We start from the raw sequence: 11,965 nt of genomic DNA on the forward strand, positions 1-11,965 counted from the left end.
AGTGGAAAACTGAGCCTTGGCAAGAATCTCAGGATTTCTCTACAAACCGTGCAAGTGTGGGGAAAACCTGTGAGCCAGACAGCCGTGGGTTCAATGTTGAGTTCTCCAGCGCAGAGATGGCCCTGAGTCACTTAAGCCTCAGCTGACTCATCTGTTTTCCTAATACATAACAAGATCTTTTTGCAATGAAGTTCTTTAATCCATATTAACTGGGGGTCTAGCTCAGACTGCCGAAAAGCCTGAAGTACAGAATATCTGTAAAGGGACTGCGGTCTTCTTACTGTCAGCAATGATATCACATTAATGTTATTAAGGACTTAGTGTGTGTTCTAAGAGCTTGACAAGCAGGAGCACATTTACAGGGACTTCCTTACACGAGGGCCTTTATTCTTATCACTGATCCAGAGATAAGGATGCCAGCAGAGAGAAGTTACCCAAGGCCATGTGGCCAAAAAGCAGAAGATGCTGCCAGCTCTCTGTCCTCAATCGTTGCCTCACCCACAGGTCCCAGACCAAAGGTGGCCAGTGAAGGGACCAGTGACAACAGGCAGAACATTTCTGCATGGATGGATGGGTGTTTCTAACATGTTTGTGATCTGTTTCTTTAAATGAGGTGGCCATGATTTCCAAAATCACATCCCTGAGGCCAGCATTGGGGTGTAGCAGGTAAAGCTGCCCTCTGCAATGCCAGCATTCCATATGGGCACCAGTTCATGTCCTGGCTACTCCACTTCTGGTCCAGAAATAGCAGAAGATGGCCCAAGGTTTTGGGCCCCTGCAGTAACATGGGAGAACTGGATGAGAGAAAATTCTCTGTCTTTCCCTCTAACTCTTTCAAAATAAATAAATCTTAAAAAAAAAAAGTCACATCCCTGTTAACCGATTAACGAGTCCTGGAGAAAGAATGAGAGGATCATTGTGAAGAGTTCAGAGCAGCACATGGCACTCAGAGAAGCCTTGAATGACTATTAACTGCCTTGCTGATGGCAGCCACTCAAAAGAGCTGGCACACTTGTCACAAACACCTGGGCTCAAATCCCACTTGACAGTTGTATGACTTGGAGGATGTTAGAAATCTCCTCTTCTGTAAGATGAGTCTGACCACCCCACTGCCTCTGCCTCCAAGTCACTGGAAGGCAGACAGGTGACAAGGCCGCCCTATTCTGGGCGTGTTCGTCCCCTCAGCCACCAAGTTACCTGTGTGACAGCAGCTAGCAAGAGGATGTCCTCAATATGTGGTTACACTTTTTTTTTTTTAACTTGATAGCTTTTCTCTATCCATAACCACTCTTAGATAATTCAGAAGCCAGTTTCAGCCCAGCCCAGCCCAGCCTGAATTGTCACTAATTCTGAACTACCCAAATACAAAGACTTCCTATATCCAGTTCTTCAGAATGAAGTAGGGACCCCAGCTCTAAGTGGGGAACTTGGTTACAAGGATGGCTCGTCATGAGCCCTTGAATGTTGAACACTTAGAACAACGCACCCAAGTGGGAGCCTGGGCCACTGGATTCTGTCCCCAGCTCTGTCACCCATCTGCTGTGCAAGTCTCTGTTCCCTTAGCCTCGGTTTCCTCCTCTGCACCTGAAGATCATGGAGTAGGGGCTGGGGGGAGTCATCCCTTTGCAGCTTCTGTATTCTGTAACTTTTGTGCCCAGGAAGATTTTGGAAAGGAGGTGCGATCGCAGCGTTTGCTGGGTTTCCTCGTCTGTAAAATGGAGATGACAAGAGTGAATGAGTTGATGCGTGTTAAGCTCACAGACTGACTGGTGCCTGGTACAGAGAAGGCCTCAATAAACAGCGGCTGGTAATGGTAGCACATGCTGTGAAAGAGGCCTCTCTCCCTGCTAACAAGCCCACAGCCAGGAACCCCACTTTATAAACAAGGACATAGAACTTAAAGAGGTTAAGCAATTTCTCCAAAGATCATTCAGCAAGTAAATGGGGGTGAGCCTGTGGCCATGAGGAGAGCAAGAAATTCCAAAAAGAATTACCCAACTCATATCTGGTGCAAAGGCCCCTCTGCGATCTGTGGCTCCAGTCAGAGTGGGTGCCGTCACCTCCTTTGGGGACAACAGTCACATGTCCAGAGGACTCTCCTCAATAAAACACTATGTAAATAACGTCCCTCCATGGGCGAGGGAAGGGAGACAAAACTGTGCATGAGCAAGAACTCTGAAAGCGGCTGGCACCGTGGCTCACTTGGCTAATCTTCCGCCTGCAGCGCTGGCACCCAGGGTTCTAGTCCTGGTTGGGGCGCCAGATTCTGTCCCGGTTGCTGCTCTCCCAGTCCAGCTCTGCGTGGCCCGGGTAGGCAGTAGAGGATGGCCCAAGTGCTTGGGCCCTGCATCTGCATGGGAGACCAGGAGGAAGCACCTTGCTCCTGGCTTCGGATCAGCACAGCGCGCCAGCCGTAGCAGCCATTTGGGGGGTGAACCAATGGAAGGAAGATCTTTCTCTCTGTCTAACTCTGCCTGTCAAAAAAAAAAAAAAAAAGAAGAAAGAAAGAACTCTGAAAGCAACCAAATCAAGACCCAGTGGCTTCTGATTCTGTCCTACATCTCCTCTTTTGTCCCCAGAGCAGCAGCTTCCTCCTCCTGAGGCGGGCAGTGCCCTGGAAGGTGAGGCCATGATGACAGCCAAGCATCCACCCGCGCTTGGGCAAAGGAGGAACTGATGAGCTCACCCTGGATGGGAGGGAGACAGAGAGAGAAACTCAAATTTCCGGAGCCTATTTCAGTTTTCTTTTCCGTTTTGTGCAATTTCACTTAGGTTATCAGCCAACGCTTAGCTGCTGTTTTGGAAACTCCCCTGGCGGGGGCGCCCCTTCTACCAGCCCTGACTGTATAAAAGGGCCAGCCTGAGCTGCCAAGGCTCTCTGCAGGGACTCCTGAGACTCAGCTCCCGCTTCTCCACAGCTCTGCCCACCGTTACCATGGAGGTCTCCGCCGCCGCCCTCGCCGTCCTCCTCACCGCTGCTGCCCTCTGCGCACCTGCATCTGCCTCCCCATGTAAGTCCAGTCCCGACTGCCTGCCGCAGCCCGTGGATTCAGACCCTCTGCCTGCGTGCCCATGCCATCTCACACTCTCTCCCAGACCTGGCTGTCTTTGCAACTGGAGTTTGTGTACTGCCTGAACCCGTCGCGCACATTCTTACCACTTTGCCTGATGTTCTGTTGCCCCTGATAGACCTCTGAGCTGCCTCACAGCAGGCATCTCCTCATCAACTATTCTGTGACTCCAGGGTCTACACCCCTGAGGCCTGCAGGCACTCACCGAGCATGGACTAGTGCTCGAGGTATTAGCAGGCAGGGGTAGCTCTCATTGACCCTGAGACATGACAGATGCATGCCTGTCAGCAGTGGCATTTCTCAGAAATTTTGAACACTCAACTAAAACCCTTGATTCAATCAACTTCTCTCTCATTTCATAGATGGCAAAAATGGGGCCTTTAAAAGGAAAATAGGGACATTTAGCCTAGTGGTTAACACACTGGTTGGGACACCTGCATCCCATTCGAGAGCCTGAGTTCAAGTCTCAGTTCCACTCCCTATTCCAGCAGCCTGATAATGCACACCCTGGGAGACAGGAGGTAATGGCCCAAGGGAATGGACCCCTGCCACCCATATCGGAGACCTGGATTAAGTTCCCAAATCCTGGCTCTCGCCTGACCCTGATCCAACTGTCCTGGGCATTTGGGAGTGAACCAGCAGATGAGAGCTCTGTCTCTGTGTCAAAAATAAATAAATATTAAAAGTTTAGTAAAAACTAGTTAAATGTCTATTATATATCAGGCATTGTGCCCATTGCTTCGCATATATCCTCTTACTTAATATTCACAGCTACTCTTTCAGTAGCTTACAGGTGGGAAAACAGAAACCCCAAAAGTAACCTGTTTAAGGGCACAGAGCTAGGAAGTGGGGGAAGAGTATTCAAAACCCATTCTAGGCCGGCGCCACAGCTCACTAGGCTAATCCTCCGCCTGCGGCACCAGCACCCCAGGTTCTAGTCCCAGTTGCTCCTCTTCCAGTCCAGCTCTCTGCTGTGGCCCAGGAAGGCAGTGGAGGATGGCCCAAGTGCCTGGGGCCTGCACTCGCATGGGAGACCAAGAGGAAGCACCTGGCTCTGGATCAGCGCAGCACACTGGCCATAGCTGCCATTTGGGGGGTGAACCAACGGAAAAGGAAGACCTTTCTCTCTCTCTCACTGTCTAACTCTGCCTGTCAAAAACACACACACACACACACACACAAAATTCTATCTGAGGCTCAAGAGGGTAAGGTCACGTGGCCACGGACACACAGTGGTAGGGTAGGGATGCCAGGAAGGAATGAGGGAAACTCTGGGAAGAGCATCACCACCGCTCTGCTAAGGCCACACGTGCTTCCCAGCATGCTCTTTTTTTTTTTTTTTTAAGATTTTTATTTATTTTTTAAGATTTATTTTATTTATTTGAAAGAGTTACAGAGAGAGGTAGAGACAGAGAAAGAGTTCTTCCATCTGCTGGTTCACTCCTCAAATGGAGACAATGGCCAAAGCTGAGCTGATCCGAAGCCAGGAGCTTCTTCCAGGTCTTCCACGTGGGTGCAGGGGCCCAAGGACTTGAGTCATCCTCCACTGCTTTCCCAGGCCACAGCAGAGAGCTGTATCGGAAGTGGAGCAGCTGGGACTTCAATCAGCACCCATATGGGATGACAGCACTGCAGGCAGCAACTTTAACCCACTGTGCCATAGCGCCAGTCCCCCAGCACACTCTTGAATTGACCAAGAGGCCCTCTGCTCAGAGTGCTTCTCCCTGCAGCTCAGCCAGGGCTCCCAGGAGGCCATAGGCATCTCCAGGGACTCTGTAGGGTGAGGCCTGAGCCATGTGGAACTCACAACCACACAACCAGTTCTCAGGAAAAAAAAAGTCCTTCCACTTGGGATCCTGGCAGGGGCAGAGCTGAGCAGAGGGTCCAGGACAAACCAGGAAGGGGCTCAGAGACCCAAGGGGGACCCCAGGGCAGGAGCTGCAGTGTGAAGGCAAGGGTGAAAACCTGGCTCCGGGCTGGGCAAAAGCCTAAGAAGGGCCTCTCGGTCCTTACTGGAACCCCCACTTAAACGCTGTGTGCCATGGCCAGGTGACTTGACCCTCCCGAGTCTCAGTTTCTGCCAAGGTGGATACTGTTCAAGAGAAATCACAGGAAGTGTGCAGCACAATGCCCACTGTGCACCGGCAATGAATAAAGCGGCTTTCTCCACCTTCCTTCTCCCAGATGCCTCGGACACCACGCCCTGCTGCTTTGCCTACATCTCCCGCCTGCTGCCCCGGGCCCACGTCACGGAGTATTTCTATACCAGCGGCAAGTGCTCCTTCCCGGCAGTTGTGTGAGTCTCAGCCCTGTGGGGGTTGGGGGGCAGGGGAGAGAGGAATGCCTCTTGCTCCTTTTGGGAGCCAATTCCCCTACAAGTCCTCTGAAAGGGCACCCAGTCCACACTCCCCATCCTGTAGCTGCTCAAACACCCACCACCCCTCGCCTCTAGCCCATGTCAAAGGACCAGACAGGTGCTCTGGGAGGTCCTGCCCGCCCTGATAGGCCAGGTTCCCAGGATTGCAGTCTTTACCCATGTGGCTTTCACTGGACGTGGTCTGGAACACCTCTGTGTGCAGAGGTGGACTCAGCCATCACTTTCCATTTAAGGGCATTCTAATGCCCCACACCCCACACCCCATCAGGTTCACCTAAATAAATAAGAGCAGCCAGAGAGGAGAGGTCAGAAGTCAAGTGCCTAATTCTAATCATGTAAAAAATGAACAGGAAAAGTATCCGTTGGGGAAGAAATAATGAGATGAGACTCACCTCTAAATATGTAAGCTAATACATTGAGAAAAACACAATATCCCTACCACATAGGAAGTGCCCACTATGTTTCAAATGTCCTATTACATTACCTCTCTGTTTCTCATGACAGCCCTGGCAGGTATTTGTAGTTCTCACCATCGAGAGGTTTGTCTGCTCACCAAGGCTGCACAGGAAGGGAGGCAAGGAGCCCGTATGTGGAGCTCCTGTCATGATGGCTGTTTAAGAAGCTTAAGATGACAGAGGCTTAAAGAATTCAAATGGGGCAATCATAAAGTTTTCTATATAAGGGTAAATGTTTTTAACACAAAATTATCAAGCCAATGGCAAAGATGTGAGTATTCGAAGATGGACTTTAGTTTTCTGAGGAACTCCTCAAAGAATGGTGGCAATATTTAGCCCTGTTATTTCTTTAAAACATTTTTGTTTATTTTGTGGGGGGGAGAAAGAATCTTCCACCTGCTAGTTTGCTCCCCAAGTGGTACAACATTTGGGGCTGAGCCAGGTTGAAGCCAGAAACTAGGAACTCATTCCCCAGGTCTCCCCCATGGGTGACAGGTGCCCAATTACTTGAGCCATCACCTGCTGCCTCCCAGTGTGTGCATTAGCAGGCAGCTGGAACCAGGTGCAGAGCTGAGACTCAAACTCAGGCACTCCGATCTAGGATGCTGGTGTTTCAAGCAGCATCTTCACCACTGTGCCAAACATCTGCCCTGCTAACTTCATTTCTGAACTCAAAATTTTTTTTTTTTTTTTTTTTGACAGGCAGAGTGGACAGTGAGAGAGAGAGACAGAGAGAAAGGTCTTCCTTTGCTGTTGGTTCACCCTCCAATGGCTGCCGCGGCCGGCGCTGTGGCTGGCACACCGCGCTGATCCAATGGCAGGAGCCAGGTGCTTCTCCTGGTCTCCCATGGAGTGCAAGGCCCAAGGACTTAGGCCATCCTCCACTGCACTCCGAGGCCATAGCAGAGAGCTGGCCTGGAAGAGGGGCAACCGGGACAGAATCCGGGGCCCGACTGGGACTAGAACCCGGTGTGCCGGCGCCACTAGGCGGAGGATTAGCCTGTTGAGCCATGGCGCCGGCTCTGAACTCAAATATTTTTTAAAAGAAAAAAAGCACCTGTTATGGACAGAGATTAATAAAACCACCAGGTGCCTTATGAGGTGCACAATCTAGTACAAGGGATGAGACTGACTCAGCAATGACTAGAGTACCCTACACAAGAACATCGCATAGACAGCAGGGGAACACGTCAGCTTCAGGGGACAGGACAGGGGACCTAGAGGAGGTTTGCTGCCAGAAGCACTGCTTGAGGAGAGGTTTGGACCAGCAGAGAACGGCCTGCAGGAAGGGGTGTATCAGGCAGAGAGCCCATCGCCAGGGTCCAGTTTGGTTTACATAGACTTCAGGTAGGAAAGCACAGAGGGCCTAGAGAACGAGAACAATGCAGCCAAAGCTGCCAAGTGCAAAAACGAGTTAGCACGCAGAAAGGCTGCGAACCAAGGGTCCAGTCAGGAGCTGTTGTCTGTGTTCACGTGAGGGGCACTGGAGGCTGAACAGTGCCTGAAGGAAAGGAGAGAGGAGACCTTAGGAGGTGGAATTAGCAAGCCCTGGCAGGGGATCAGGAGTGTCGGGGAGAGAGGGGAGCCAAGGCTGAGGTTCTAGTGCAGACAGCTGCAGAAGTGTGGACCCACCCTAAGTGGTGAGAAGAGCTGTTTATAGAGGCAAGAGCCACAGGGGCAGCCAGACCACCTCATGGAAATACCCTGTGGGGAGTGCGAAACAAAGGCTTGGTAGCGGAGAGAAGGGTTTTGGGGTTAGAAATCCAACACTGTCTTGGTGGGCACTGGCTCCAGAGTCAGTCTGCCTTTGTGAAGAGCCCCAGCTGGGCCAGTTGGTGAGCTCTGCTTTCTGACCCTCAATTTCCTCATCTGCAAAATGGGGTAATACAAGTACTTTCCTCACCAGGTCACAGCAAGAATAAAATGCTTAGAAAGTTCTCTGGTACATAGTATGTGCATGATAAATGCTAACCTATTATCATCTAAATGTATTCTTACACACCCAGAAGGTGACATTTAAGGAGGGCATGCAACTCATTCATTCACTTATTCAATAAGCACTCATTAAGCACCAACTGAGTGCCAGGCCCAGAGACTTGGGAGAGAATACAGACAAGAGCAAAGGGCAGTGACTGACAGTACCTGCTCTTAAGGGGCACAGGGAAGCAGTGAAGTCAGGCAAGTAAAAGGTCCCCGAAATAGAGGCAGGCAGGGACAAGCTGGAGAAGAGGGGCTGCTCTTTGGAGTTACATGCTGCAGGCGGGGGAGGGAATGGGGGCCTGAGCAGCCCTCACCTCGGGTGCTGGGTCCCCAGCCTTTTGACCTCCTGACTGCAGGCTGAGGATGCAGAGAACATCTCTTATGTGACAAGGGCGCCCATATCATCCCAAATAAGAAAACAAACATGAGGCGGCACAAGAGCCCAGAACACCCCTGTGCTCCCTTTGCTGTCTGCACACCAGGGCAGAGCGGTTGGGGTGAGGCTCCGCCAGCAGCCAGGAAAGCCTCCTTCTCCCCAGACCACCTAGGCCTCAGTGTGCATAAGAATGTGCGAGATAAACTTCCTGTTGTACAGTAGGGGGACTGTAGATAAGGTACTGTGTGTTTCTCTATGTAAAAAGCCTAGAAGATAGGATTTCAGATGTTTCCCTAAAAGGACATGTTAAATTCTTGATAAGATAAAAATATTGACCCTGACTGAATAGCACACCATGTCTATATGTAACAAAACATTACATATTACACATAAATATGTACAACTACTTTTAAAGAAAGATAAACGTGGGTCATAAGGGGTAAAGCCACTACCTGTGACACCAGCATCCCATATGGGTGCCGGTTCATGTCTTAGCTGCTCTACTTCTGATCCAGCTCCTTGCTAATGTGCCTGGGAAAAGCACCAGAAGATGGCCCAAGTGCTTGAGCTCCTTCTACCCACACAAGACCCAGATGAAGCTCCTAGATCCTGGCTTTGGCCTGGCCCAGCCCTAGCTGTTGCAGCCATTTGGGGAGTGAACCAGCAGATGAAAGATCTCTTGTCTCTCCCTCTGTAACTCTTTCAAATAAATAAAAATCTTAAGAAAAAAAGATAAACTTTAAAATGGTTAAAATGGTAAGTTTTAGGTTATACAAGGATACTTCAAAAAGTTTATAGAAAATGAAATCAAAATATGCTTATTTTAATGTAAAATTTTTGAAAACTGATTACATGTATTTTACCACAATGTTTTTAAAATTTTTAAATATTTTTCATCTATTTGAAAGTTAGAGCAACAGAGAGAGGGAGAAAGAAATCTTCCATCCACTTATTCAATTCCCAAATGCCTGCTATACCAGTGCTGGGTCAGAAGCCCAGAGCTCCACAGGGGTGGCAGGGGCCCAAATACTGCCTCCTGGACAGCTTCTTGCTAATATACGTACCTAGGAAAGTATTAGATAATGGCCCAAGTACTTGAGTCTCTGTCATCCATGTAGGAGACCCAGAGTTCCTGGCTCCTGGCTTCAGCCTGGCCTACCCCAGGCTATTGTGGCCATCTGGTGAGTGAACCAGTTGGATGGAAGAACCTCTCTCTCTCACTCTGCCTTTTGAATAAACAATCTTTTTATAGAAATAATGAAAATATTAAGCTAAAATATAAGCAGTAAATACATAGGACATCAAAATATATTTGAACATAATATTTCAACATAGAGAATACATTTATACATATTTCCTGTGTTTCTTAGGACAAATAAAATTGTTTTGCTGTACAGTAATGCAGCATACTGCGCAGCTCAGCTAGACTCTTTTTAAAAAACTTCTGGACAATAAAGTTAATTTTCGTTCCATGAGAACCTCTAAAATATTTTACCTGTTACTCTAAGTAAAAACCAACATTCAACTTTTTTTTTAAATAGCAATAATGTGCAAGAAAACATCCTAAAGGTGAAGGCAAAGCGAGAGAGGAACAAACAGGCCAGGCTGACCCGGAAGGAACCTGCGACCTGGCAGCACTGCCGTCAGCAGCCTCTGTCCGTCAGAACCAGTCTCCCAGCAGACAGGGAAGGCGGGCAGCTGGGCAGATCCTCAGCACCCCCAGCTTTCACCTTCCAGCTCACACCTCCATCAGCACTGTGGAGATTAGCCCCCTAACCTCGCAGCCCCCACGTGCCGCCTGGCTCAACAGCAGAAATGTGTGGACACTGTCGATATCACAGGACCCTCGACCTCTCAGAGCCCACAGTGCCCACAGCCAGGGCGTCAGCCCTCACAGTGCTCTGACCCCACATCCTAATAAAACCACCACCACACGTATGGTATTTTTCAAAACTCCTTCAGACATGTTATTTCATATATATATATATTATTTTTTTTGATAGGCAGAGTGGACAGTGAGAGAGAGAGACAGAGAGAAAGGTCTTCCTTTGCCGTTGGTTCACCCTCCAATAGCTGCCGCGGCCGGCGCGCTGTGGCCAGCGCACCGCACTGATCCGAAGGCAGGAGCCAGGTGCTTCTCCTGGTCTCCCATGGAGTGCAGGGCCCAAGCACTTGGGCCATCCTCCACTGCACTCCCGGGCCACAGCAGAGAGCTGGCCTGGAAGAGGGGCAACCGGAACAGAATCCAGTGCCCCGACCAGGACTAGAACCCGGTGTGCCAGTGCCGCAAGGCGGAGGATTAGCCTAGTGAGCCTTTACAACAATCATACAAAGTGGGAATTATTTCTATCAGCATTTTAGAGGCCCTCAGAGATTTGCCTAGGCAATCCAACAAACAGGAGGTGAAACCAACACTCAGGTGTGTGCACTTCTTCTACTCACCCATGAGTGACTCTACCGCGAGTGCAATCACGCAGAGCTCCCAAAATGCCCTATTCCAGTGCATCGCCATTTCCCTCTAGACCCCACCCTCCTTGGCCCTAAAGCTGGCTGCCCCAGTGCTCACAAGATCTCACCCTTCTCCTCTCCAACAGCTTTGTCACCAGGAAGAACCGCCAGGTGTGTGCCAACCCAGAGAAGAAATGGGTTCGGGAGTACATCAACTCTTTGGAGATGAGCTAAGATGCATGGCGCCTTGAACCTGAACTTGCACACACTCTGCTCTTGTCCCGGCCAGCATGGGATGCTTCCTCCCATTGCCTTCCTCCCACCCACTCCTTGGAGGGCACAGGCTCTACCACACAGCAGCAGGTATAAAAGCCTCCCCAGCTAAAGCCTCCAAGAGCCACTGAGGCTCTGCCTCGACAACAGGAAACCTCTAGGTGCTGAGGTTCATGCCCCTCCGTGCGGCCACAGCTCTGTGACCAGGAAGGAAGTCACTGTGCCTCTGAAGACAAAGAAGAGAATATGGGGTTCCTATGGGGGTGTACCGAGGCCAGAGCTCCCACCTCAAACCTAAGAAATCAGCTTTCCATTAAAATTCTCAGCACAATTACAAAGTTGGCTCCTGGTTTCCTTTTCTCCTTGGGACCCCTCCTTCCCCAGGAATGTTGAGCACACAGGGAGCACAATAGCAACTTAACTGTTGCTGGCCCTAGATCTGGGGGCTCAGGGCTGGGAGGAAAAAGAAGGTAGCACAGGCAGGAAGAGGAGGTAAAATCCCTGGTGGCTTATCCACTGTGGGATGGGGTTTGCCACAGTCATTACGTGCTCACGCCCAAGCCACCAGGCGTTCAGCTCACTCCCTTGATTCCTTGGGCCCTGGTCGGCCATTCCACACTTATCTACCCTATACTTTATCCCCAGCGGGTTCCACCCCACACTGGCCTTCAGGACAGGATGGATGGCAAACCAAGGGCCTCCGATATTTCAATGAGAATGAGGTGTGTGTACGGCTTTCCACAACTACACCAGTGTTTACAGTTACAGCATTCCAACCATGCATCCCTTCAAGTGAACATGCTGACAGCACTCAGAATTACAGTTAATATTGAGTGAGCACCCACAACGTGCCAGGTATTGGTCCAGCCCTCGCACTCACCATCCTTTTTCATTCTGATAACCCTTTGGGGTAGGTGTTATTATTGACCCTGCTGGCAGTCAGGAAACTGCAACTCTTGGCAACAGAGGAAACTGAATTGCCCGA

At 50.0% G+C, this 11,965-nt stretch overlaps 1 protein-coding gene across 1 annotated transcript; it reads left to right on the plus strand.

Annotated features, from left to right (window-relative positions):
* Positions 1-2,857: 2,857 nt before the first annotated feature.
* CCL5 (C-C motif chemokine ligand 5) lies at positions 2,858-11,318 on the plus strand. The gene is made up of 3 exons (XM_017349037.3): positions 2,858-3,011; positions 5,256-5,367; positions 10,854-11,318. The coding sequence occupies exons 1-3, from the start codon at positions 2,936-2,938 to the stop codon at positions 10,939-10,941; spliced, it is 276 nt and encodes a 91-aa protein (XP_017204526.1). The 5' UTR covers positions 2,858-2,935; the 3' UTR covers positions 10,942-11,318.
* The last annotated feature ends 647 nt before the right edge of the window (positions 11,319-11,965 follow it).

Source organism: Oryctolagus cuniculus, chromosome 17, assembly GCF_964237555.1.
Source record: "Oryctolagus cuniculus chromosome 17, mOryCun1.1, whole genome shotgun sequence".
NCBI classification, from domain to species: domain Eukaryota; kingdom Metazoa; phylum Chordata; class Mammalia; order Lagomorpha; family Leporidae; genus Oryctolagus; species Oryctolagus cuniculus.